The sequence below is a fragment of the Leptonychotes weddellii genome, chromosome 11 (genome assembly GCF_054177405.1).
Source record: "Leptonychotes weddellii isolate Sample4059 chromosome 11, ASM5417740v2, whole genome shotgun sequence".
Lineage (NCBI taxonomy): Eukaryota > Metazoa > Chordata > Mammalia > Carnivora > Phocidae > Leptonychotes > Leptonychotes weddellii.
Window position 1 is genome coordinate 1,172,374 of NC_138379.1, and position 26,469 is coordinate 1,198,842.

At 56.1% G+C, this 26,469-nt stretch overlaps 1 protein-coding gene across 10 annotated transcripts in view; it reads left to right on the forward strand.

Annotated features, from left to right (window-relative positions):
* TNNT3 (troponin T3, fast skeletal type) overlaps positions 1-15,820 on the forward strand; it is a 17,047-nt gene extending 1,227 nt beyond the window's left edge. The window contains exons 2-17 of one of the 10 annotated variants that reach the window (XM_081797581.1): positions 1,885-1,917; positions 2,078-2,091; positions 2,585-2,602; positions 3,794-3,811; positions 3,972-3,986; positions 4,961-4,972; positions 5,211-5,225; positions 7,573-7,591; positions 10,147-10,192; positions 11,082-11,198; positions 11,300-11,377; positions 11,617-11,730; positions 11,841-11,950; positions 12,107-12,197; positions 13,357-13,397; positions 15,593-15,820. In XM_081797581.1, the coding sequence (XP_081653707.1) occupies positions 1,901-1,917; positions 2,078-2,091; positions 2,585-2,602; positions 3,794-3,811; positions 3,972-3,986; positions 4,961-4,972; positions 5,211-5,225; positions 7,573-7,591; positions 10,147-10,192; positions 11,082-11,198; positions 11,300-11,377; positions 11,617-11,730; positions 11,841-11,950; positions 12,107-12,197; positions 13,357-13,397; positions 15,593-15,647 (780 nt within the window). In that variant the 5' untranslated portion in view covers positions 1,885-1,900 and the 3' untranslated portion in view covers positions 15,648-15,820. Of the gene's footprint in view, positions 1-1,884; positions 1,918-2,077; positions 2,092-2,584; positions 2,603-3,793; positions 3,812-3,971; positions 3,987-4,960; positions 4,973-5,210; positions 5,226-7,572; positions 7,592-10,146; positions 10,193-11,081; positions 11,199-11,299; positions 11,378-11,616; positions 11,731-11,840; positions 11,951-12,106; positions 12,198-13,356; positions 13,398-13,988; positions 14,030-15,592 lie in introns of all 10 variants that reach the window. The other 9 variants (XM_081797580.1, XM_081797582.1, XM_081797584.1 and 6 more) reach the window with 9 other exon arrangements.
* Positions 15,821-26,469: the final 10,649 nt, after the last annotated feature.

Genomic DNA, 26,469 nt, shown 5'->3' on the forward strand with positions numbered 1-26,469 from the left:
CCCGCCCTTGGACTACAGCCCAGAAGGCGGGAGAGCAAGATGCAGGAGCTCTGGCGGGCCTGGGACACCTGCGGGGGCCGGGGGCTGGGGAGCTGGCCAGGAGGAGACCTGAGCCGGCGGCTCCCCTCACAGCCCCCCTCCCCGCGTCTTGGGTTTCTGGGCAGAGGTGTCTTGGCTAATTTGGGTGCCTATTTCTGGACACCCCAGCTGCCACTGTCTTCTTAAAAATAACCAGCCCCTGGGCTCAGGCCACAGCCGCCCCCTCTTGAGGCTGCTGACAGGTGTAGGGCCCTGCCAGGGTCGAGGGGAGCCCCAGGCTCTCACTGACCCTCCCACCCTAGAGAGTGGCCCACGAGGAGGCTGAGACCCCCAGCTGCACACAGGCGGGAGGCTCTAACTTGAGGGGGCAGCAGAGTCCTCTTTCAGGAAAGAGCCGTTTCTTGGGCTGGGGTGGGGGAGCAGAGATCTGGGGGTTAATTTTGCACGGAGCTTAAACTGCTCTGGGAAAATTAACATTCTGGACAGAGGCGTCAGAAAGCCGTTCCCACCTTGGCGATGTGAGGTACATGCATCTTTAGATGATGAGCTTGTGTTCTTTTTTTTTTTTTTTAAGATTTTATTTATTTATATGACAGAGAGAGACAGCGAGAACAGGAACACAAGCAGGGGGAGTGGGAGAGGGAGAAGCAGGCTTCCCGCGGAGCAGGGAGCCCGATGCGGGGCTCGATCCCAGGACCCCGGGATCATGACCTGAGCCGAAGGCAGACGCTTAACGACTGAGCCACCCAGGCGCCCCATGAGCTTGTGTTCTTATACGAAGCTCCCGGGGGGTGGGGGGCACAACTACTGTGTCTTCCACTAAGCTGCGATATGTTGTCCTGAACGCCGTGTGTCAAGCCCCGGGGCCCCTCAGGCGTGTGCGGGGGCCAGTTCACGGAACGAGCGTCCCCGAGCGCGCTGGCCCGGTGCCGGCCGCACCTGCATACGTACGGCCGGGCCCGGGCACAGAGCTTCCCTGCAGACGTTGACAAATTCAAGAGCATCCACGGGGCCTGGGAAAGCAGGCTGAGAGGGGCCGGCCGGATGGGGCTGTCCACTCAGTTCTTGCTCAGGGCCCCGGCTGGGGGATGCGCAGAGAAACAGCCCAGACCCCGGCCCCATGAGCTCGGGGCCCAGTCTGCTCTGTGGGGGTGGGGGGAGACAAGGAGAATGGCTCATGCATCCTTGTGGTTTTGGGGAGGGGACTGCACAGGGGCTGTGGGGGACTCCCAGGGCACCCTCATAGGGGAATGTGGGGTCCCTGCAGGAAACCATCAGTTGGGGAAGGGAGCTCTGGGCTCACACCAGGAGCGCTTGTCATGGGGATGGTGAGGCACGAAGACCCAGGAAGGTTCAGCACGCCCACTGGGGGAGTGGGGCTCTGTCACCTAGGGGCTCCCGGCGAACCCCCAACCACCTCGGCCCAAAGGCAGAGACCATCAAGAAGCAGGTTTCGAGCCACATCGGCAGGACTTCTCTGCTGTCCAAAACAGTCTGGACAAGCACCGTGCATTCTGGATGACCCTCCTCGGGGAATGCTATAGAGAGGATGTCTGCCCTGGGTGGGGGTGGACGCCACGACCTTCCAACATCCCGTCCAGCCCCGAGATTCCAAGCTCCAGGCTGGAGCCAGGGCAGGAAGGGGGGGCGGGGAGGGATCAGAGTCCAGCAAGGAGGGCTGGGGGTGGGGGCTGCGGAGGAGGCCCATCCCAGGCCGGAGAGCTGGCCTCCACCCTGTCCTTGGATGTCCCCTCACACCCCCAGCCCTAGGAGCCCAACACTCACCCCTTCCAGCACTGCTAGACCAAGGCCATTCTGACTCTGGTCGCGTTCCTTCCCCCACAGAAACAGTCCCGCCACCATGTCGGACGAGGAAGTGTGAGTACCAGTCCTGGCAGCCACACGCCCTGCGCGGGCCCCCTGGACCTGGGCTGTGTGCAGAGGCCAGGGGACCCGCGGTCTCAGGAGACACAGAGTGAAAGCCCAACTCAGCCCTTCTCTCTCTCTCTCTCTCTCCCCCCACCCCCGGCCCCAACAGTGAACAGGTCGAGGGTAAGTGTCAAATGATTCTCCCTCTCCGTCCACCCTCAGGGACAAGTCACACATGAGACGAGCCCGTAAGGCCGTTGACAGCACGGTTCTCCTTGGGAAGCCCTGGTGGGAAGCCCGAGTTTTGCCACATTGGCTGCAGTGGGCGCTAGACCGACCCGCTCTGAACATGGGCTCGCCACTCCTGCCCCTGCACTCGGGGCCCCCTCTTCCTCCCAGGACAATCCCAAGATGTGGTCACATCTGAACCCTGCCCCTGTACGCCCAGCAGGCCCTGCAGAGCTGTCCAGGGCAGCGTTCGGGCCAGGGCTTCTGGGGCTGGCGGCCTCGCCACGCTCTCCCAGGGGGACCTGGGCCCCCGCCCCCTGCCCCGGCAGGATTCCCAGGGTGTCCAGAGCCCAAGCCTCCCAGGCCCCCTCCTCGGTGGTTCGGGGGTGGGGCAGCTGGCTTCCAGGGCCACCCGCTAATACGGTTCCCGTGTTCTGTCCCATTGCAGAGCAGTACGAGGAAGAAGGTAATCCTGGCGGCCCCACATGCCCCCCACCCTGACCCAGGCCGCCCCACTCAGCTCAGGACGTGGCCTCACCCCCACTGGGCTTCTTGGACTCCCATCCTCCTCATCATTAATGACCACTTGCTGTCACCTCTAATCTCCCACATCTTCATCCACTAATAGACACACTTGTTAATCGTTCATTATACCTGTCCCGGTAGTGCTGTGTGGACAGACCTGACGTGTGCTTTGCGACTCACCCTCATTAATATCAAGGGCCGGCTGTGTGGACCCCGCTTGTCTCTCCCTCCCTTGTCTCTGTGTCCCCGTGTCTCTCAGCATCCCCGCCTTGGGGCCGTAACCTCCGGGCTCATCTGGAGACCCCTCCCTCGCACGGCCTGGCGTCTGTGGGAGTCTCCCGGTCGTGCCCGGGCAGGTGTGGGGCGCAGGGGAGCTGCTGCACCTGGGAACCGCGCGGAGAGGCGGCTCTCAAGCCCGGGTGGGTGCTCCTCCAAAATCCCTGGAACGCGCTCAGGCCCAGGGAAGCGTTCACGCAACTTCACCAGGCAGAGCCCAGCTGTGAGGTGTGCTGGGTGCTGTGTTTTGGAAATATTTTGAAAACACTTGGCTACCCTAACAACGTGAGCAAAACATTTCTTTTTTGTGCTGAAAAGGTGGAAAAACTCACTTCTGAGCAGGCCACGTGGTCCTGGGGAGCTGCCCCTTCCCCAGGGAAGACCATGTGGAGGACATGAAGGGTCCCCTGCCCCCGTTTCCTCCAAGACCCTCAGCGTCCACATCACCTCGGGCATGCGCAGAGACCGCGTCGCCTGCCTGGACCCTCCCAGGCTTTTCTTACCACAGTGGATTTCGTCCCCTGTCCTCACTTCCGTCACCCGCGGAACAGGACTTGGCTAGACCGTCCCGCAAAGACACCCCCGTGTGGGGGCGGGCAGGCAGGCGGCGGGTCCCAAGGCCCATCTGGGGGGCCTAGGCCCCAAGGAGGGAGCAAGAAGCCTGAGCCCTGGGGTCCCAGGGGTGGTCACAGGACAGAGGCAGGGTCTAGGCCCAGGTCTCCAGGGCTCCCCACCTCCAGCCCGGAGCGCCAGTTACCCCTTCTCCTGGGGGACTGGTCTCTTTCCCCACCACGCCAGGTGTACCCCTAAATGACTGTCCTTGTTTCCTCTCTCCCTCCCGCTGCTCCCACCTCAGAAGAGGCCCAGGAGGAAGGTAAGCGGGGTCCAGGACCCCAGCCCCCACAGGTATCTTCAGCACTCTCCGCCCCCCCGCCCAGCGTGCCCCCACCCCCTAAGGATGTGCTGTGTGCTCCTGGCCTAACCTCTCCTCTCTCCTCCTGCTGCCTGCACACCTGGTGCTCCTCCACCTGCAGAAGTCCATGAAGAAGGTATGAGGACACAGGACTTCTGATCCCCATGTGGGGCCCAGGGCCTGGCTGGAGCCCACGCAGGGTGGGGGAGAGGGCAGGGAGGCAGCGAGGTGCCAGCCAGCAAAGGACTCCCACATGTGGCCCTAACATCACCCACTAACCATGGCCAATGCTTGACCAGAGTGGGAGGGGGGTCCCTGAGGGCCAGGCACTCCCTTGACTCAGGCTGAGCTGCAAATGGGACTCATGAACCCAGCACAGGGAGACTGGGTTGGTGGGGGGACTGCTGGACGGGCCTGGCCTCGCCAGCCCTGAAACTCGGCCTCTGGCCCAGGGTGGGGAACTGAGAGCCTGCGGCTGAATCTGACCCCTTGACTAGGTCAGGGCACCAGGTCAGATGGCAGGTGAGCACGGGGCGATGGACAAACAGCCCATCAGCCCCCAGCAGGGACGTCCCCTGGCCATGCCCAGAGACCTGCCCCGTGGGCCCCTCCTCGGGATCCTGGGGGACGATGAGAGGGTTGGGGAGCCTGCGATCTGATCAGTGGGCAGAGCAGCCGAGGTGGGTGCCCGTGTCCGTGTGCCCTTGGAGGCCAAGACAAGGGCAGCGGGGGCAAGAAGTGGGGTGCCCTCTGGGCCTGCTCCCCTGGGCTGTGGGCCCTGCCCTGCTGGTTCCTGTGTCCCCGTACCAGGCCGCAGCCAGAGCCTGTCAGCCCCCGCCAGTCCCTCCTGGGGGGTGGAGGACAGGTGGGGACCCCTTCCCCCCACAAGTCCACCTTTGAGCCCCAGTTCCCCGTCAGGTCAGCGAGGCAGGGACAGGATCTGGGGCCGGCGATGCCCACCAACACTCACCGTGTCTCACTGGCTTCCCGCATGCTCCCTGCCCCTTGCCCTCGGCCACTGACCCTCCCGAATGGCGACCGGTGTTTCCATTAACCTCGGATCCTTCCTCCTTTGACCTCTTGCTCCGTGGCCCTCCCTCCCCCATGAAGTCCACGAACCAGGTATGTGCCATGACTTCAGTCCCGTGTGGGTGCCCATGCACACGAGTGACCACGTGTGGCTATGAGCAGGCGCCCAGGCCACACGCAGGAGCAAGAGGGGCCCCGTGTAACCTACTCACAGTGTGGCTCTGCTCAGACCCCGCCACCTCTGCCCCCTCCCACCGCCCCTGCCCTCAGCCTCTGCCCAGGCTCACGGCTGATTTTCTCTCTCCCCCGCCCCACTGTGCTCTGCCTGCAGAGGAGGTCCAAGAAGGTACGTCCCCGCCCCCGAGCACATCCCTGCACATTTCCTCCCCCCAGCCTTGCTCCCTGCCTGACTCCCACCACCTTCCCATGGGCTGGGGACACGGTGGGAAAGGTTGGGTCTGGGTGCAGTCTTCCTCCTGGCCCCCCGGCGCACACCCCTCGGGGGTGTGGGGATGAGGCCCTTCTGGGGCCACCAGCAGGAAGGTGGGGGCAGCCAGCCCCAACACCGAGTGCAGAGCCCATGGCCCGAGAGGGTGCTGGCCTTGGGAGGAGGGTGCTGAGGTCCACCAAGACCCTCTGGACCGCACAGGGCCGGGTGGAGAAGAGCAGAGGAGGAGAGACAGGGCAGACGCCTCCACCCTGCCCCGGATAGCGCGTCAGAGGGGGAGTCAGGAGGGGTGAGGTTGAAGCGAGGGTGGAGGGCCAAGTGGGGTGAAGCAGAAAGTCAGGCTGAGGCCCGAGGCATTACGGCAGCGACCTGGAACAGCCAGGGGCCTTGCGTGCAAAAGAGCAATCAGTCAGGTCCCGCATCCCACCCACCACCTGGGCTGCAGCCAGGCACGCCCTGGCGTGAGGAGGCCCCTGGGTGGGCCGTGCCTGGGCGGGGGCAGGGGACTCGCAGGTTCGAGTCAGGGAGCTCTTGGCCCCTCCGCTCGGTGGGGCCGCGGGGGCCTCCGGGCTGGGCCTGAACCGCGAGCACAAGCCTGAGAGTATCTTCCCTTCCTGGGCCCCAGAGAGGCCGCCTGCACGATGAAGGGGCGTGCTGGCCCCCGCGTGGGGCGGCGGATGCTCGGCCGTGCAGGTAGAGGTGTCCAGGGGGCTGCAGGCCTGTAGGGGCCCACGGTCAGCAGGGCACCCTGAGGCCGAGGCAGACAGGCAGATGGTGGGGGGGTGGGGGGGGCACCAGGAGGTCTGCAGCGTGGCCCCTCCTTCCACGGGCTCCCTCTCCTGCTCTCGGCCTCCCCCCACACCCCCCTGCACCCGGGAGCCGCTCCAACTAGGCCCCCAGAGAAGGCAAGCACACCTCAGGGGCGCCCCTCTTCCCCACCAAGCCTTCCTTCTGCCCCTCTGTCAGGTTCCTGCTCCCAAAGCACCCCCTTTTCTTGCTCCGTTTCCCCATGCTCACAGCCCCCCCCCCAAGGTGCAGGGAGAGGGTGACATCAAGCCCACTTGCTAAATGGCCAAAGTGCTGTCAGTGGGCATGGGGCGGGCTCCTGAGCACCCAGGGGAACCCGAGCCGAAGGGAGCCGAGGGGCCACACCCAGTGCACGTACAGCAGCCCCCCAGCCCCCTTCCCCGGGCTGCCTCAGGCAGAGGACGGAGTGCGGAAGATCCAACACATGTTCTCAGCCAGGCCTCCTTGGGTTCAGATAGGCCAAGGGCCCAGGGCGGAGACCGAGGGCTGAGGACAAGACCTTGCCAGGCTGTGCGGACCCCAGGCTGTGACCCAGCCAGCCAGGACCTCTCTGAGGCCTGAGGGTGGGGGTGGTCAGAGGAAGCACCCCCACGTGAGGGCAGCCAGGATCGTGCAGGCAGGCGGGGGCTCGTCTCAGGTCTGGAGGCCTGCGTGGACCGCCACACGGCAGGCCCCAGGGGGTGGTGGAGGGAGAGCTGGGGGGCCCATCCAGCCTCAGGAAGAGCAGCCTCTTAAGGTTCTGCAGGGAGGTCAGGAGCGCCTTCACCCTCGGGGGCAATCTAGCCTGGGCCCCACGGCCCGCTGCGGGACGCTCGACCTGAGGGTCCGGGCTGTGTCTGGACAGACCCTGAGATGGAGAGGACCCCCTGGCTCCCCACCCCTCTCCCTCACCTGCCTTGTTTTTCTTCCCTTTTCCCGGGGTCAGGCCTGGCTGTCCCACAGGGCGTCCGCCACGGGGCTCTGCAGCCCAGGGCTCGCACGCTTCTGCCCCACACAGAAGTGGGGCGGTCAGTGGGGACCGGCCTGCAGACCAAGGGCCTGGGCAAGGGGTGCATCCTCCCCTCCCCCTCAGTCCCCATCCCTGCCCCCTCCCGTCAGACCACCTTCCTTCCTCCTTCCTCCTGCCCTGCCTGGCCCCTGAGGACTCTGTGCCTCTGGCTTACAATCCCTCCTTCGTCCCGCATTCCCCCTTCTGGCCACGTCCTGGTCCACGCGCCCTGAGCTCTCCTCCTGGGAGCCCACAGGGACCTTCTCCTGTTGCTGGCAGGATGGGAGCATGGCTGGTAGGCTCAGCTGGAGAGGGAGAAGCAGGTGGGCGTGCAGGCGGGAGCCCCCAGCCCCCAGGCGGGGGTGCCCCCAGGGGCCTGTGGGCAGGAGGGGACCACCCCACTCACCGGGTTTCTCTTCCCTCTCCCCATGCCGGCGCCGTGGTGGCCAGAGGAGAAGCCAAGACCCAGGTGAGTGTGGGGCCTGGGCAGGGCTGGACGCTGGCGGGGCTGGGGGACAAGGACCAAGGTCACCTGGGAAACTGGGGTCCCACAGAAGACAACGCATTTGGGCTCTGTGGGGGATGCACCCCCGAACCCCTGAGAGAAAGTGGCCGCATCTTTGCTCCTTGATTTGGTATTTAAAGCTCTAGGCGTCTGACGAAAGCCCCTGATGAAAATGGGATTATTTGGGGCGGCTGGTACCTTCCCCCACAGGTAGGGAGCAGAGTTCACCAGGGCGCTTCTTCCCAGCAAGGAGCAGAGATGAACTCTGGGGGCCCAGCGGGGTGTGGCTGTGCCCTACTGTCCAGTGTAGGCAAGGAGGACTCCCTGCAGGAGGAGGTGGGGGGCCCACGAAGAATGGGGGGTGGGGCTGGGGGAGATGGGACAGAGAGGGGGGCTGCCTGGTCCCCCGTGGCTGCCGGCCTGCCGTGGGGTACCCCCCAGGCCCTAGCCGAGAGGCGGCCCCGAGAGGTGGGTGGAGGGAGGGTCTCGCCCCCGTGGCCCCTTCAGAACAGAACCACCAGTGGACCCGCCATCTTTCACAGCCCTGGGGCCTCTGGGGCACCGTCGTCCTCATCTGGAGGGTCTTTCCCGCGTTTTACCCACTTGTGAGCATTTCAGAGATTTTGTTTTTTAACCGGACGATTCTGACTTTCCTGTGTTCAACGAGTACTTGTAAGCGCACAGTGCGTGACTCCCCACCCCGGTCCCGTTGAGTGTCCCTCCTGTGCCCGGCGCTGTCCGGCCGGACCTGCACCAGCGCGCCCGGGCTGTGCTCCCGCGTGGGACGCCCTCGGGGGTCCGCGGGCACTGCGGCGCGTCAGGGGTCCGGCCAGCACGCTCCCATCCCCTGCACTTTTATTTCTCAGCAATTTTAAATAACACTGCTGGGTCCCAGATATTTTCTAGTTTTAAAAAAATGTTTGTGTTTTCATTATGAAAATAAAACACCTCATTAAAGAAAATTTGGAAAATACGTAAAAGTCCAATGAAGAAAAAAAAACCGTCTATAACTCTCCCAGCCCGCCAGCCAGACTGCGGGAAGGCGCAGGGAGGAATAAAAGCCCTACTTCTTCCTCCTCTTTCCGTGCGTAGGGCTCGGAAAAAAAGATTTAAACTCTGAGCTGTTTTTCAAACATCGTACTGTCTATACAACCTTCAATTCTGCTTTTTTAAAATTTAGCACTATTCATAAGTATTTTTCCGTGTTTTTACATAGTCTTCTTAAATATTTTGAATGGCCACATAATATTCCATCAATTGGACAAACCATAATTTTTCTAACCGTTCCTCTTCTGCAGGACATTAAGGCCTTCCCCAATATTTTACTATCATAAATAATGCTGGGTGGAAAGCATTTTCTGTCTTTCGGGTTATTTCCCTAGGCCACATTCCCAGAACTGGAATTACTGGGTCAAAGAGTATGAACGTTCTTCAGGCTTTTGACGTCTGCTGCCAAATTGCTTTCCACGGGGGCCGTTCCAGTGCAGGCTCCGCCGTGGACGTGAGCGGGTCTGTGCCCCACGCCGCCGCTGCGCCCAGGGACACTGATGGATGAGGGGGGCCTCTCAGGGCCGCTCTGGTCCGCACGCCTCGGATGGCTCCAGGAGCGCCTTCCCGCGTGCTTGCTAACTGGCCGCCTTTCTTCCCGAGACTTGGCAGCGCGCGCCTCCTGCCCATTTATCTAACGGCAGAGACGTCTCCACGTGCTCTCAGCCATCGGTTTGCACAAGGATATAAGTCTTCTCTGTGCTTGCTGAAAATATTTTTCTAGTCTGGGCTGGGTTTTTTTTTCCCCTTTCAATTTTTGCTTTTTTTTTTTCACATACATAAGTTTTTCATTTGCGTGGAGTCGTCTGGCTATCTTTCCCCTAGTGGGACCTTCTGGTGCTTCTGAGCTTAGGAAAGCCTCTCCCGTTCCAGCACTTGGGTCCATATTCAGTTCCACGTTCTTCTGTGGCTTGTTTTGAAAAACCTTGTTGTTGTTTTAACTCTTTGCTCCATCTGGAATGCATGGGGGCCGGGCCCACGGCTGATGGCGGGTTATGGCCGGCCGGATCCGGGGGTCTCATTTCTTCCCCAAACTGTTTTCTGCTCAGGCCCCTTCCTTTGGGTCCCCAGAAAGAAAGATTCAGGAGGGGTCGGAGACCTGCAAAGGGTCAAGACAGCTGTTCCTGGCCACAGAGACCAACACCCCTCGGGGGCCTGCGGTGACCAGCCTGCCTCTGGCCTGGCCTAGCTGCATTTCTTCGTTTGAGAACAAAAGGGAGAGTGCCCTTCCTGGACAGATGGGGCTGAAATGGCCCTTTCGATGTCCAGATGTTGGCAAAACAGAGGGACATGAAGAGACTGAAACCTTCTCAAAGGGGTTCGGCCACCGTGGGGACAGTGGGTTATACATCTGACTAGAATAAAGGTCAGGCAGTGTGTCCTCAGCTGGGTGCCCAGGTGGGAGTGCAGGAGGGCCAGAACCCTGGTAGGGTCTCCACCTGCCCCTGCTCACGAGCCTCTCTCTTCTTCAGACTCACTGCTCCTAAGATCCCGGAAGGGGAGAAAGTAGACTTTGATGTAAGTTTATGGGACCCGGATCAACACGGCCTCCACCCTCCAACCCCTAGCCTTCAGGCTCCAGACCTGTGAAGGTCATCTGCTCTCAAGCAGCCAGAACTAGCACTTCCTGGTTGCAGGCAATTCTGCCTTAATTTATTTCTGGACCAGAGGAAACTCCCTCAGTGTGAGACATCTGTCTTCCCTTCTCTCCCACCCATGTATCCATCATCCATCCACCCACCCACTCATCCATCATCCATCCATCTACCCACCCACCCATCCACCCACCCACCCATCCATCCATCCACCCATCCATCCATCCATCCATCCATCATCCATCCATCTATCCATGTATCCATCCATCATCCATCCATCCATTTATCCATGTATCCATCTATCCATTATCCATACCCATCCATCCACCTATCCATCCATTCATCCATCATCCCTCCACCCATTATCCATGTGTCCATCCATCCATTATTCACACCCATCTGTTCACCCATCCATCCACCCATCCATCCATCCATCTATTTAACAAAGTACCTCACTCACCAGTTCCCTCTCTGTCTGGCCCATGCAGAACATCTCTGGGGATGACAACAGAGCCAAGCCAGAGCCAGTCCATCCCAGGGTTGCTGATGACCTCAGGGCTGTGCAGGGCCTAGACTCACCCATGGGGAGGGCACCATTCCTACACTGGAGCTAAGGGATCGGGCAGCCTCTGGCCCCCAGGAGGGCAGCAGCCATGGGGACATGGCAAGGGCGAAAGGTCCCTGGCCACCCTCAGAGTTTGCAGTGGCCAGAGGAGGCAGGGTGTCCCTGCCGGAACACAGGAAGGGACTGCCTGCCGCACGGTGGGCCAGGCAAGATGAGGTTCAAGAGAAGGGGCCTCCTGCACCCACAGGACATCCAGAAGAAGCGTCAGAACAAGGACCTCATGGAGCTCCAGGCGCTCATTGACAGCCACTTTGAAGCACGGAAGAAGGAGGAAGAGGAGCTGATTGCCCTCAAGGAGAGGATAGTGAGTTGGGGCAGTTGCGGGTGGGGGTGGAGGTACCAGGCGCTCTGGTGGGGGGGCGCTGGGGTTGGCAAGGCTGGGCTGAGCTGCTCCTCCGGCCGCAGGAGAAGCGCCGTGCGGAGAGAGCTGAGCAGCAGAGAATCCGCGCCGAGAAGGAGAAGGAGCGCCAGAACAGACTGGCGGTGAGGCTCATGTCCCCTCTCCTACCCCGGACCCCAAGCCAGTGACCAGAGCAGATTCCCTGTCCTCCTCCTGAGCATCCCCCTGACACCGGTCAGGGACCAGAGACCCTGGCTAAGTTCCCCATGTCCTGCAGACCCTGCAGAAAGTGCTAAGCCCAGGGTGGGTCCTGGAAGCCTGCCCGGGGCACGGGGGCTGCCCCGGCTCAGCACTGAGGGCCTTGGGGACGGGGTCTCCACAGGAAGAGAAAGCCCGGAGGGAGGAGGAGGATGCCAAGAGGAGAGCCGAGGACGACTTGAAGAAGAAGAAGGCCCTGTCCTCCATGGGCGCCAACTACAGCAGCTACCTGGCCAAGGTGAGCACGGGCCCTCGGAGCCATGACCTCCGACTGCACCCCCAGCCACCGCCACTGAGCTGTGCGGTGCTCCCCTCCTGAGGCCAGGGCCCTCTGCTTGTGCCCCACAGGCCGACCAGAAGAGAGGCAAGAAGCAGACCGCCCGGGAGATGAAGAAGAAGGTGCTAGCAGAGAGACGCAAGCCGCTCAACATCGACCACCTCGGCGAGGACAAGCTGAGGTAGGCAGGTGTCGCGGCCCAGGGGCAGCAGCTCTCGGAGGTTCCCGGGAGGCCGCTGGGCTGGCTCTCCATGGTGGCCGGAGGGGGACCGCAGGTGGCCTGGACCCTGCCTCCCAGGGCTTACCCAGCCAAGCTGCACCTTTGCCACCCTCCCAGGGACAAGGCCAAGGAGCTCTGGGACACCCTCTACCAACTGGAGACCGACAAGTTCGAGTTTGGGGAGAAGCTGAAGCGCCAGAAATATGATGTGAGTGCAGACACCTTGCAGCTCGGCCGCCCACCGGGAGCCGCCGCCTCCCCAAGTCCCCACAGCCACGGCCCTGAGAAGCCCATGTTGGCTGTCCCCATGGACCCTGACAGAGACTGTGGCTGGGGGCACCCTCTGAGCCCGCCTCCATGCCCCCAAGCAATCGGCCCTGCTCTGAGGGCCGCAAGGGAGAGCAGAGGGCTGAGCAGCCTCGGGGTCCAGTTCCCGAATTGCCTGGGGCTTGTGGAAAGCCCACCCTGGGTAGCAGTAGGTTTCTCGGGCACCGGGGTGGCCTCCCTCACAGCCTTCTCTGCAAAGCCAGGTCCCAGCCGTGCCCGCCAAAGACATTTGCTTCCTCAGAGTCCCTGGGGGTCCTGGGCTCGGTCCCCGAGCTGTCCCTTCCTCGGCCAGAGCAGGCAGAAGGGCGTCACGCATCCCCACTCGGCAGCTGGGAAAGGGGTCTGGGACTGGGTCATGTGGGGGGTGGCTGCCTAGAGTTGCCTGGGAGGGGCTCACAACTCAGAACAGCAGTCTTATGCAGATACTGTCCCCTCGGAGGCCCTTCGGGCCCTGGGGAGACGGTGCCATCCTGGTAACCAGCCTGCTCTGTGCAGACTCAGACACCTCCCGCTTCCCCATCAGAGGCACGGCCCCCACCCCTCAGCGTCCTCCAGGGTCCCTGGTGGAAGACAGTTCACACCTGAGGGGCATCTCCCGTGGCCGTCCCTACAGGCCACCAAGACAAAGGGTGTCCAGTGACTCCTGGCTCCTTCTCAAGAGCCGTGCCCTAGGGCAATTCGCCTGGTCCTTCTGTGCCTGTTTGCTCACCTCTACCAGGAGGAGGACCATCCAACCGGCCCTGGGGCTGCCCCCCACCCCCAGAGCACACACATCCCTGCAGCTCCGCAGTGTCCAGGCTCAGGGACAGCGCTGCCCTCTCCCGATGGTCCCCTGGGATTGGAGGGCTGGCTTGCAGAAGTGGGTCCATGGGGTTGAATCAGGGACCCACTGCTTCCTGACACACGTGTGCACGACCCATGGTGGGTCCCCGGGGGGCTGTAAGGGCCACGAGGGCCCAGGCCTGGGCTAGCCCAGCACACAGCAAGGCCCCGAAGCCTCAGCCACCCGCCCAGCCTGTTAACCATCTTGGTCTTTCTAGATCATGAATATGCGGGCCAGAGTGGAGATACTGGCCAAGTTGTAAGTAGGCAGAGTCCACCCTGGACCAGGCTCGTGGTGTGCAATGCACGGTGAGCCTCTCGCATGGCAAACCCGGCTCGTTGCGGATGGCGGCGGCGGGCACGGCCTCCGGCCTCCCCCTCCTCCCTAACACCTGCAGCCCGTGGCTACTGAGGCTGACCTGCTGTCCTTGCTGGCAGGTGGGGGAAGGGCCTTGCCTTCCCCTGAGCCTCTCTGCCCGGGCCGTCAGGAGGAGGGAGCCAGGGGACCGCAGGGCTGGTCACTCAGCAGCCACCAGACTCAGGGGCTCTGCCAACCTCGCCTCCCTCCCCATGCCCCCGCCCCGCATCCCGCCACAGGCTGCAGGTGAGTGGCCAGCTCCAGAGCTGCTGTGTGTCTTGGCCCGGGTCTCCAGCGCGGGCCACCAAAAGTAAGTCAGAGGCAAGAACCTCAAGGGCCGAGGACTGGTGTCTTCCACCCAGAGGAGCCAGGACACAGTAAGGGCGCGGCGGCCCAGGTGAGGCGGCGAGACTCCACCGAAGAAGGGCACGCCGGCCACAACCGGTCTGGCCCTGCCTGGACCTGCCAGGTAAGTCACTGTGTTGTTCGCAGATCACCAACCTCAGGAGCCGCATCGATCAGGCCCAGAAGCAGTGAGTAGCCCTCCTGCCCCGGGCTCTGTGGGGGGCACGTGGCCCCACGGGGCCGGCCGCCACTGCCCGACCCCGGGCCCAGCAATTTTGGCCAGTCCCAGTGGCAGCCGGCCCTCGGCAGAGCAGTAACAAGACTAACCAGTGGCCACTGGAGTCCGCATTTCTGGGCCCTGCACCCCTGGACCTGCAGCCTCCTCTTGCCCCCTCCTCACCTCAGAGCCTAGGAGGAGGCAGACTGCGGGGACATGGGCGGTCCCGGGCCAGCTCCCCGGCAGCCTGGCAGAGCCAGACGGGGCTCATGGACACCTCCACACTGAGCCGCCTCAGCAGTGAGCTGGCATGGGCTGTCAGAAGCCCGGGCTTTGTCCTGGGTCTCCCTGCAGCCCCGGGGGAGCCTCTGGTTCCTCGGAGCATGAACCCTCTGTCCGTAAGGTCACCCCGGGGCCTGGGGGACCCATGAGCACAGCGGCTGGGAAAGGCTCCACCTGCCCTGAGGTGTCCCTCCCAGCCCGGTCGCTGAGCCCGTCCCCACCCCACACGGTGCAGGGTCCCCAGGACTGCTCAGACGGGGGTTTCCCTCCTCCACTGGCCCCTGCCCCCTTACTGCTCCCAGGGCTAGGATCCTCCACCCTGGGGGACTAGTGAAGGTGACTCCCTCCTCCCTGGGCTCTGTTGTGTGCGGCTGATGCGGGCCTTGTGAGAGCCCTTCCATGTGTGTGCACGCGTGTGCATGCGTGTGTGCATGTGTGTAAGGGTACTCAGGCTGACCCCTGCAGGACACGGACCACGGGCACGACCACCGGGGCCAGGGCTTCTCCCGAAGCCAGCCTTGGGAACTGCAAGGCCTTCTCCAGCCAGAAGTCGTCCCAAAGGGTCGGCTTCTGGGGCCCACACACCCTGTTCCCCACCTATGGCATCCTGACCCAGCACCCAACTCCCTCCTGGCTCCCTGGTGTGCAGAGGGCGTCAGACAGACAGGGCAGGCTCCTAAGGATGGCCACCCTGCAGGGTGCTGACCTCCCCCCACTCCATGGTCCAGCTCTAACAGGGGACTGAAGGCCGGACGGAGGCCTCCCAGGCCCCAAGTCTACCAGGCCCGGTCCGCTGGCCAAGAGTCAGGGACCAAGGTAGCTGACTGTCCGGAGCCTCTCCTGCCCCAGGAGGCTGTGACCTGGGAGGCTCTTTCCAGGCCACAGTCACTGGGACGATGATAGCCATCTGCAGAGACGGCTTCCCTGGCAGGCCTGGGGTCTACCCGAGGTGGGGCCCCTGGACCCAAGCTCCTGGCAGGGGTTAGGGAGTGTCCTGTGCTCGCTGGTCCCTCCCCTAACCACACTAACTGTCCCAGCACAAGGCGCCCAGGCCCAGCCGGGCCAGGTACAGGTGAGTCGCCGGTGCTTGGAATGTGTGCCCGGAGCTTTGAGGTCAGACTGGGCGTTTCGCTCTGATAGCGGCCTGGGTGGGCAGAGCTGTCAGGGCTGGGGGTCTGCCGGGCGCCGAGGAGGGGCTGGGCCGAGGGCCCAAACACCCAGCCGCTGAAGATCAACTTGCTTCCATTTGCAGTAGCAAGAAGGCCGGGGCCCCGGCCAAGGGCAAAGTCGGCGGGCGCTGGAAGTGAAGCAGCCAGAGGAGTTCCCAGAGGCAGAGACCCTCGGCCTGTGCAGCCTGTGCGGCAGCATCCGGCCCCCAGGCCTGGGGGCGCGGGGCCCACCCCCGAGCACCCCCCACGTCTCTGTCCTGGCTGCCCCCATCTCCCGGGGTCTGTGAATAAAGCTGGCAGACTCCCCTCCACCAAGTGTGCGCTGGCTCTTGGATGGGGGGCGCTGGAGGGCGCGTACTGGAGGAGGGGACTGAGTGGGTGGGCTAGGGAGGACAGAAACGCAGGTCGGGGGTCTGAGGGACACTGGGGACTCCCTTCAGGGGTCAGGGCATGTAGCCGGGCCTGCCAGTGTCTTCCACATCTGTCCCCTCCACCCTGCAAGCTCCTATGACCCTCAGTTCTCCACCTCAGCAGGGGTCTTTGCCCCCCGTGAGCAGTCCCCCATCGCCTGAGTCTGCTCTGAAGCCAATTTGGGGTAGAAGAGCTTTGCCTTTGGAGGGGTCTGGGGGGAGGGGAGCGGGAACACAGTGGGAGACCTTACAGGCGTCCCCCGGAAATGTGGGGGCAGAAGCAGGGTCCGGAACAAGGGGGCGCACATAGCCGGAGGGGCCTCTCGCCCCCAGAGGAAAGGAGCAGGAAAGCACGTGTCAAGAGAGCAGACTCAGCAAACACAGACCGTTCTTTCTATATTATAAGAGAACACAGTGCACAACTGTGTAATAAATTTGAAAATCCTGACCAAACAGAATTATGGAAAATATAAATCACAAAAATTGGATGAAGACGTAGAGCCTTGCACAGCGGAGTATTCATGGAGGAAGCTGAATTTCAGAGTCCGGAGCCGCCCCGCCGGGAAGGCTCTGCAGAGTGGAGGGAAAGAGCGAGCGTGCCCTGCGGTCCGCCATGGGGTGGTGTGACCCCAACAACAAGGGTGAACCCCCAGAGAGCACATGCACATGTGTGCCCGCCCCAACACACATATCCGTGCCCCACATGAACACACATCCCGCACGGGGCCACACGCCCAACAGACACTCACCAACTCACCAGCACACACATGCCCCCCACATTCGTGCACCCCCAGCTCCACATGCCACACCCGTATGCAGGTGCCCTAACGGCCACTGACCTTTACTGCAGTAATGTAAAGGGGACACCTTAACAGAACGGCGGGTGGGAGCCATGGAGCCCCCATCCCCCCTCCCCGCACCCTGGGGAGCTGGTCAGCACAGGGGCAGGAGGGCCAGCCCCCCACCCGCCCCCCGGAGTGGTGCAGATGCAGAGCGGCGTGAGCTCCCGAGTCACCCGCCAACCACAGGGAACACGAACAAGTCTGGGGTCTCAGTGGGAGGTTTTAAAGCACATCTCAGTTACTGCCGGGCCAGGAGGACCAGAGTGATGGGGGCGGATATGAACCAGTCAGGAGGGAGAGACGGGCCTTGGTGGAAGGCCGTTCCTGCAAACGGGGAGCACGTGTGACACCTTCTAGGAGTTGCCTCAGCCATAGACCAGCACCCAGCACATGGAGCCCGAGGCCAGCCCTCTGCAGCCAAGTCCCACCGGGGGCAGGTAACTCATTAGCATATGTTTAGAAATGTGAACACACCTGGGGGAGGCTGGGCTCTGCTGAGCGGCAGCAGGATGCTGGGGCTTGAAGGGGGCCCGATGGAAAACCCCGGGGAGGGACCCCCAAATGCTAATGTTAAGCATCTAATTCAAGAAATTGGAAAATAAGCCAGAAACCGAAACCCAGAGAAAGAGAAGCATGGGAATAATGAGGAAAGAGAAGATAATGGGAATTCCCAGTGAATGCACAAGCTCAAGGGTCAAACATCCTTTTTGCAAAAGGGCTGGTGACATGGTCCCGCATCAGCCTCATGGGCAAGCGGGAGGGAGAAGGCCCAGATGAGGAGGAATAGGGTGAGGAGCCGAACGAGAGGACAGCTGTAGCCGAAGCAGAACTACTGGGACAAGCGCATCAGAAACCGCTTCGTGACGGTATTCTTGAAAACTGCGTAAAATGGCCAATCTCCACGGGAAACGGGACTTACTGCGTTGACTCAAGGTGAAGAGCAAAACGTGAATAGACTGATGTTGTTTTAAAAACGTTGAGCCACCAAGAGTACGAAGAATTGTTTTAAACAACATCCTTCTCTCTAATGCGGTGGTTCTTGAGTCATTAACGGAGCAGAGGCTTGGGGGGAACTCAGTGGAAACAGAACACAGGTTGTGAAGAAAATTCTCAGCCAATTAAGAATAGAAGACAGTTTCTTCAACCCAAGGAAGGCGACTTCCAAACACCTACAGCAAGCGCCACCCTCCTCAGGGAAAAGCTGCAAGAGTTAGGCAGGAAGGTGCCCTCCTCGGCTTCCTCCTCCCCGGCCAGGTGCCTGGGCCAGAGCTTTGGGTCAAGAAAAAGAAACTTCCCAAAAAACAAAAGAGAAGACAGGAGGGGTGCCTGGGTAGCCCAGTAGGTTAGGCATCTGACTCTTGATTTCGGCTCAGGTCATGATCTCAGGGTCGTGGGATCAGGCCCCATGTCGGGCTCCACGCTCAGCGCTGAGTCTGCTTGAGATTCTCTCTCTCCCTCTGCCCCTCCGCCTCCCTCTCATGTCCTCTCTCTCTCTCTGTCAAATAAATAAATGAAATCTTTAAAAAAAAAAAAAAAAAGAGGATAGGAGGGCAAGGAAAAAAGTATTTTGTCTTACCTACTTGTGCCTTAAAAAATTGCCACTATTCCCAACCAAATAATTATCTACAAAAAATAGAAAATCTGCAATTCTGAATTATTAGAATTAAGAGTTCCGTGTGGGTACACGAGGGCATAAGACAGAAAGATCGAGAGTTAGGGGACAGTGCTTAAAAATATCATTTACAACAGAAATGTTAAAACATAATGATAATAAGGATAAATCTAGCAAAACATGTGCAAGACAACCAGAGAGATAATAAAATCACTTTATTGAAAATATCTAAAAAGCACCAATACCTGGAGATTGTTATATGTTCCCTAAGAGAAAGCAGTAATAGCTTAAAAGTGTTCATTCTCCCTAATTAATCTATGAATTCAGGGCAACTTAACCATGTTCCCACAAGGACGTATGTAAATTCATGCTGATTCTAACATGCATGGGGAAGGAAAGGGGGCTGTGGACAGCCCAGACCATGTGAGGGGAGGTGCCGGCTCCCAGAAAGACACGGACATGGACACGGACACGGAAGACAGGCCCACGTGCAGGGCCACGGGCACACCTGCTCTGTCAGGGGGGTATCGCGGAGGCAGATGGACCAACACTGAGAATAAATAAAACAGGGTACCACCTCCTCACACCAGCCACCAAAAATCAGCCCCCCCACTCCCACCCCCTGTTTGAAGAACTATATCTGAGAAGGAAAACATTACAACTTTTAGGAAGCAGCTATAGGAGAGCATCGGAAAGCTGTTGGAAAAGAGGAATTTCTTAAACCAGGTGTAAAACCTCCCAACCATAAAACAAGAGTTTGATAAATTCCACAGGCATAAAGAAAGTTTTAAGAACATGAATCTCTCCGGGTTAGAAAACAGGGTCCAAGCGAGCGAGCTCCAAAGGCCTCGTTGGCTTCACGCGGGGGCTCTGGACTCAGGCAGCGCCGTGGAGCCGGCAGGAAGGGGCCCCGGGGAACAAGGCACGAGGTCGCACAGGGAGAGGGGTGTGGGCGGGCAGGGCGGCCTCAGCTGCCTGGGGGGACGCGGGGCTCTGTCAGCTGCCACCTCATCCCTGCACTGGGCCACTACTAAGTCTCAGTTTGGTGGCGTGGGCTCTGGACAAGGGACTGCATCTGGGGCCTGCCGTCTCTTCCCACATCTGCGCAAAAGATGCCGTGAGCCCAGTGGACCACAGGCCATGTGTTAGGAGCGGGTATTTGTGGCACATCCCTGACGCAGGTCCGTGTTGGGTGTACGTAAGGAACTTCAGGGCACCATGAGGAGAAAGACAAGCCGCTGAAGAGAAAAATGAGCAAAGGGGGTACGGAGTTCACAGAGAGGAGCCCGGGATGGTCAGCGAATGTACCGGAGGTGGGAAGCAGGAGACCACCTCACGCCGCCACGAAATGCCAGTCCACGCACACGAGGGGGGCAAAGGACAGATGTTGGTTAGGGGAAGGGGGGCTCGTGTTTCCAGGAGCACACCGGCTGCTGCAAGCAGGTGACAAAGGACAGGCTGGGAAAAGCTCCGCTTTGCAGCCACAAGAGGGACAGCTGAGGGAGGCGAGGGTCAGCACTGGCTGGGGCAACGACTGCACGGTGCGGACGGTGCGCCCAGTCCAGTCCCTGGGCAGTGGACGCAGCACCCCGCCCATTACTTGTCAAGCGCAAAGTACCTTGAAAATGGGGAAGCAAGCAGGTGGCAGCACCCTAGGCAAGTGGTAACCCCCGGCAAGGGGTCGCACCGAGGACACGCCACCTGAGCCATGTTCTAGCCCGAAAGTTCAATCTGATTCGAATCGTGAAGAAACCGCCCAACAAATCCAGCTGTGGGACCCCCTTCTAGACAACTGGCCCAGACTCTTCAAAACTGTCCCTGACCTAAAAGCCCCCGCGCCCCAGAAAGAAAATTAAAAAAGAAGGAAGGGTATCGATAATTAAATACAACGCATCAGCCTTGGTCGCGTACCACATCCAAAGCCCACAGTGACGCCAGAGGACATTTTGCGACCCTTGCGTCGGCGGTGTGGTGGCGGAAACATGGCTGTGGAGGAGGAGGTCCTTGCTCTGAGACTTGCCTGCGAGCCTCCCTCAGGGCTCAGGGAGGGAGGGAGGTGGGGAGCAGGTTCGGCAGAACGGGTCTGACCGCAGCCAGCACGGCACGGCGCTCGGGAGGGGGTGCGTGGAGGCGACTCGCCACATCTGGTCAGCTCGAGGAGGTTGTCAGTCCCTCTCTGGGCACTGGTCGCTGTGGGCAGTTACAGAAAGTTCGAGCCCCCATCCAGAGCACGGTAGCTAGGTAAAGCATGGTATAGTCACAGATGGACTGCACAAGGTTAAAAGAAAGGACCTACAGCTAAATGCAACCACTGGCAACGTTTTGAGAATACAACACGAGCAAGTTGCACAAGGAAAAGATTGCTTACATAACATTTTTTAAAGTATGAAAACAAATTATCCATGCCTCGATGTGAGGAACACACGTTGCAGATGAAGAGTCCCTTCCAGGCAGGAGAAGGGGATTTTACTGTGAAGGGGCGACCCAGAGCATTGAGACAGGGTTCATCATGTTTTATTTCTTAAGCCAAGTGGTGGGTGGGTAGATGCAGGTTCTTCCTATTTTTATTTATACCTTCTGGTGTATCTTAAATAGTTCATAATTGTTAAACATCGGGGGGAGGGCACTTGCCAAAAATCAATCCTTATTTCTGAGAACAAAACAAAGGCTCAAGAAACTATAGAAAACTATAAATAAGCACTTCCTTTATCTACGCTTGGTGGTGGAACACGAAGGCATTTCAGTCCAAGACAGGAACCAAATGAGGATGCCTGCTTTTACCATTACTCTTCAGCCCTGGGCTGGAAACTGAAGACAATGACAAAGATGTTAAACGGAAATAAGATGTATAACTTCTGGAAAGGAGGAAACCAAACTACCACATTCCTAGGAGCCCCGAGAGAGTCAACGGAAGAGCTTTCAGAATAAATGAGAGAACTCGGGAAAGTAGCCAGATGCAAAATACATATTTTAAATAGACATTTTTTATTATTTTGTAGCAACGACCAGCAAGAAGATAAAGTGGAATAAAAATATTATTCTCAAACAAAACAAAACAAAACAAAAAAGAGCGTAAAATACTTAGCAATAACCCTCTTAGGAATGTCCAAGGTCTGTAGGAAGAGAAGGACAAAGTTTAATGAGAAACATAAAAATGAACTTTGAAAAAAAAAGAAAATGAGAGAGAGAGAAAAACACAATTTGTTCTTGAGTAAGAAGTTTATAAAAATCAGTTCTTCCCAAATTAATGTATAGGTTCGCCAGATTTTCAACCAAAATTCGAATAGGATGTACTTGGGAGAGAAGGGTGAGCCAGGGGTGGGGAGGTGGTTGGCAAGATGAATCTCAAATTCATAGAGGAGGAAAAATAGGCAGGAATAGCTAAGAAAAATTTGAAAATTAAGAGCAGATTTCTAAAGTGAAGGTATTGTAGCTGATATGTGCTGAGTGCTCCCTGCAGACCCATGGTCTGACAAAGCTTCTTTTGCTTTGCCTCATGCAATGTTCACAGTAGACCAAAGAGGCAAATGTTCTCATCATATGCATTTTCCAAAAGAGCAAACTGAAGCTCAGAACAGGCTACACCAGGTCCCAAGGTCACACAGCCACTCACTAAGTGGTGGACTCAACCGTAGACCGTGAATTACAACTCCACACCCTCTGCTCTTGACGGTTGCAAAATTTCTTCCAATTCTATAGTATTTATCAGCATGATAGCACATATATGTAAGCATCTGAAGCATCTCAATCAATGAAAAAGGGGTGGTAAGATATTTAATAAAAGAGGTTGAGAAAATCAGATGTGAGTGTTAAGAAGAAAAGGCAATGAGATTTTCACTCCATGCCAAATACCAAAATATATGCCAGGAGAATGAGAGAGTTCAGTATGAAAAAAAATTATTAAAACTAGTGAGAAATGTAGGTGCATGTTGGTCTGCTTTCATGCTGGGGAAATTTTTCTAAGCTCACAAACAATGGAAGCATCAGGGAAGTAAAGGAAAAGCTCAGTAAATTTCATTACTTGGAAATTTTAAGTTTCTATATATCAAAAAATGTTTGTCAAAAGGCAGACATCCACTTCTAGCCAAGATGGAATAACAGGGGCCAGATTTGTCCTCCTGCCTGAAACAACCCAAAAAGAAAAAAAAAAAAAAGGACAAAAATACATAAAACAATGTTTTTCAAGACTGTGGACATTAGGGGCGCCTGGGTGGCTCAGTCATTAAGTGTCTGCCTTCGGCTCATGTCATGATCCCAGGGTCCTGGGATCGAGCCCTGCGTCGGGCTCCATCCCAGGGTCCTGGCATGGAGCCCTGCGTTGGGCTCCCTGCTCGGCGGGAAGCCTGTTTCTCCCTCTCCCACTCCTCCTGCTTGTGTTCCCTCTCTCTCTGTCAAATAAATAAATAAAATCTTAAAAAAAAAAAAAAAGACTGTGGACATTAGGCAGTAAATACCAGTGGTCCCAGGGAGATGGGAAACAGTCAGGTTGGGTCCTACAATTGCCCAGCTTGCTTTCTTGAGAGAGTTTCCAGGCCTCGGTGTAGGATGGAGGACCTGTGGAGTGTCCAGGGAGAGAACCCTTGGAGACATGCTGAGGGGCTCCTCCAGCATTCAGCAGAAACTGTCCAAGACTGAGAAGAGAGCCACTGGAAAGGACTGCAGAGACCAATGCCTGCTGCTCACACAGCGGTGGGAAGAGGGTCTGTGCCCAGCAAACAGACTGGAAAAGTGAATATTCGTGAGGCATCGGGTACTCAGAAATGTCTTGTCTCGTAGCAGGAATAATTAACCCTGGATAAATAATGGAGCACTTGCTCCAGACCTGCCTTACAAATCGGAAAAAGACCAGAAAGGATCAAACTGTGTCCAGGTAACTTAACTGCACTTCAGAACAAAGCTCTAGAATATTTGTAGAAATATAAAAATATCCCACTCCCACCAAGGAAAAATTCATAACGTCTGGCATCTGATCAAAAATGATCGAACAGGCAAAGAAATAGGAGAACGTGACCCATAAGGAGGAGAAAATCAACCAAAACCAACTGTGGGAGTGCCTGGGTAGCTCAGTCGTTAAGCGTCTGCCTTCTGCTCAGGTCATGATCCCGGGGTCCTGGGATCGAGCCCTGAGTCGGGCTCCCTGCATTGGGCTCCCTGCTTGGCGGGAAGCCTGCTTCTCTTTCTCCCACTCCCCTTGCTTGTGTTCCCTCTCTCTCTGTCTCTCTCTCTCTGTCAAATAAATAAATAAAATCTTAAAAAAAAAAAAAACTGTGATAAGTTAACACTGTAAACTAAAACCCTTAAAGCAACTACTAAAATAAAACAAATAGTCACAACTAAAAAGCCAACAGAGGAGATAAAAGGGAATAAATAAGACTTGATGAATTTAAAAGAAGGCAGAAGAAGAGGAAAGGAGTAGAAAGAATGGGTGAGACAAATAAGAAAGCAAGTAACAAGATGATTAACTCACACCCAACCACACCGATAAGTACATTAAGTATAAATGGTCTACACAACCCAATTAAGAGGCAGAGATGGTCAGATTGGATTTAAAAGCAAGACCTCACTGTGTGCTGCCTATAAGAAACTCATTTTATTTTATTTTATTTTAATTCAGTTAATTAACATATAATGTATTATTAGTTTCAGAGGTAGAGTTCAGTGATTCATCAGTTGCATATCACACCCATTGCTCATCACATCACGTGCCCTCCTTAATGTCCATCACCCAGTTACCCCAGCCCTCCACCTCCCTTTCCCCTCCAGCAACCCTCAGTTTGAAGAAACTGGTTTTAACAAACAAACACACCAATTGGTTACAGGGAATGACAGAGTTATATGAAGCAACAACCAATAGAATTGAAAGGAGATGGACAAATCCTTGGTCCTGGTCAAAGATTTCAACACCCTCTCTTGACAATTAATCAGACAAGCAGGCACAAAATCAGCAAGGACATAGGAGACTTGAACAATACTGCCAACCGACTTGACTTGCTTGACATTTATAGAACACTCCTCTCAAATACACATCATTTACCAGTGCAGACCATGTTCTGGGCCATAAAAAAATAACTTAATTAGTTGAGAAGGATTCAAGTCACATAAATTATATTATTTGACCATAGTGGAATTAAGCTAGAAATTAACAACAGAAAGATCCTTGGAAATTTCTCAAATGTTTGGAATCTAAATAACACACTACTAAATAATTCATGAGTCAAAGAAAAATAAAAAAGGCAATTAGGAAGTGTTGTCAACTGAACGAAAATGAAAATGCAACATAAGGGAACTCATGGAATGCCATTAAAGCAGTCCTGAGGGCGATATTTATACTACCACATGACTATCGTAGAAAATAAGAAAGGTCTCGAGTCAATGACCTCAGCTCCCACCTCAAGGAAAATCGGAAAGTAAATGCAAATGAAACCCAAAGTAAGCACCAGAAAGGAAATAATAGAGATCAAACGAAAGTCAATGAAATAGAACACAGAAAAATAATAGAAAAAAATTTAAAAGATCAAATCAAAACTTGTTTTTTGAGAACATCCATAAAAATTGACAAAACTGTAATCAATTTAGTCAGGAAAGAGAGAGAGAACAGGAATTACCAAAATCAGAAACGAGGAAGGTGACATCACTACAGATTGAACAGATGTCAGAGATAAAAGAATAATAAGGAACTATTGTGAGCAACTTCATGCCTATCAATCTGACAGGTTAGATGAAATGGACACATTTCTTGAAATCAAATCTGACTCAAGAAGTAGACAACCCAAGGAACCTTGCATTGATTAAAGAACTGGAATGCAGTTAAAGCCTTTCCCACAAAGAAAGGTCCAGGCCCAGATGGCTTCACTATTGGATTCTACCAAATATTTAAGGAAGGAATAATAGCAATTACATACCAGTTCTTTGAAAAAAAAAAAAGTTGAAGAGGAGGGAATACTATCCAACTCATTCTATGAGGCCAGCATTCTCCTGATACCAAAACCAAAGACAATACAAGAAAACTATAAACCGCTATCCCTCACAAACATGGATGCAAAAATAAAATTTTAGCAGGTGGAATTCAACAATGTATAAAATGGATTACATATCAAGTGTGGTTTATCCCAGGAATGTAGGGTTTGTATAATATTCAAAAGTCAATCAGAGTAATTCACCATTTTAACAAACTAAAAAAGAAAAACCATAGGACCATCTCAATAGTTGCAGAGGAAACATGTGACAAAATTCAACACCCATTCTTGATTTAAAAAAAAAAAAGAAAGAAAAGTTCTCAGCAAACCGGGAGTAGAGGGAACTCCCTAAACCTAATACCTGCCATCTAATGGTGAAAGACAAAAATTTTCTCACTAAAGACAGGGACAAGACAAGGATGTCTGTTCACCACTTCCATTTCACATTGTACTGGAGGTTCTTACTGGGGCAATTAGGCAAGAAAAATTCACACAAACTGTAGAGGGAAAAGGAAAACTGCTTTATTCACAGACAAATGGATCATCTAATCCAACGGAATCTATAGGAAAAGCTACAAGAACTAACAAGTAAGTTTACCAAGGTTTTGGGATACAAGGTCGCCATACAAAGTCAGTTGTACTTCTGTAAAATAGCAATGCATGATCAGATATTAACATTTAGAAAATACCACTTCCTAATAGTGTCAAAAAATAGGGATAAATGCAAAAAAGGGTGTGGAAGAGCTACATGTTGAAAATATGAAACATTGCTGAGAAGTTAAAGACCTGGATGAACAGAGGGATGAACAGTATTCATGGATTGGAAGGCTTATTCAACACTGTTAAGATGCCGAGTCTCCCTAAGTGTAACCTGTGGATTTAATGCAGTCCTAACCAAAGTCCCAGCAGGTTTTTTTATGTAGAAATTTACAAGCCTGTTCTACAATTCATATGGAATTGCAAAGGACCCAAAGTAACCAAAACAATCTTGAAAAAGAAGAATAAAATCAGGCTAACATTCTGAGAATTAGGATCAATCTAGAATAACCAAAACAGGGTGGTATTGGTGTAAAGATATTCAAATAGATCAAGAGAATAAAATAGACCCACACATATGCAGAAATGATAGCTCTCCCAATA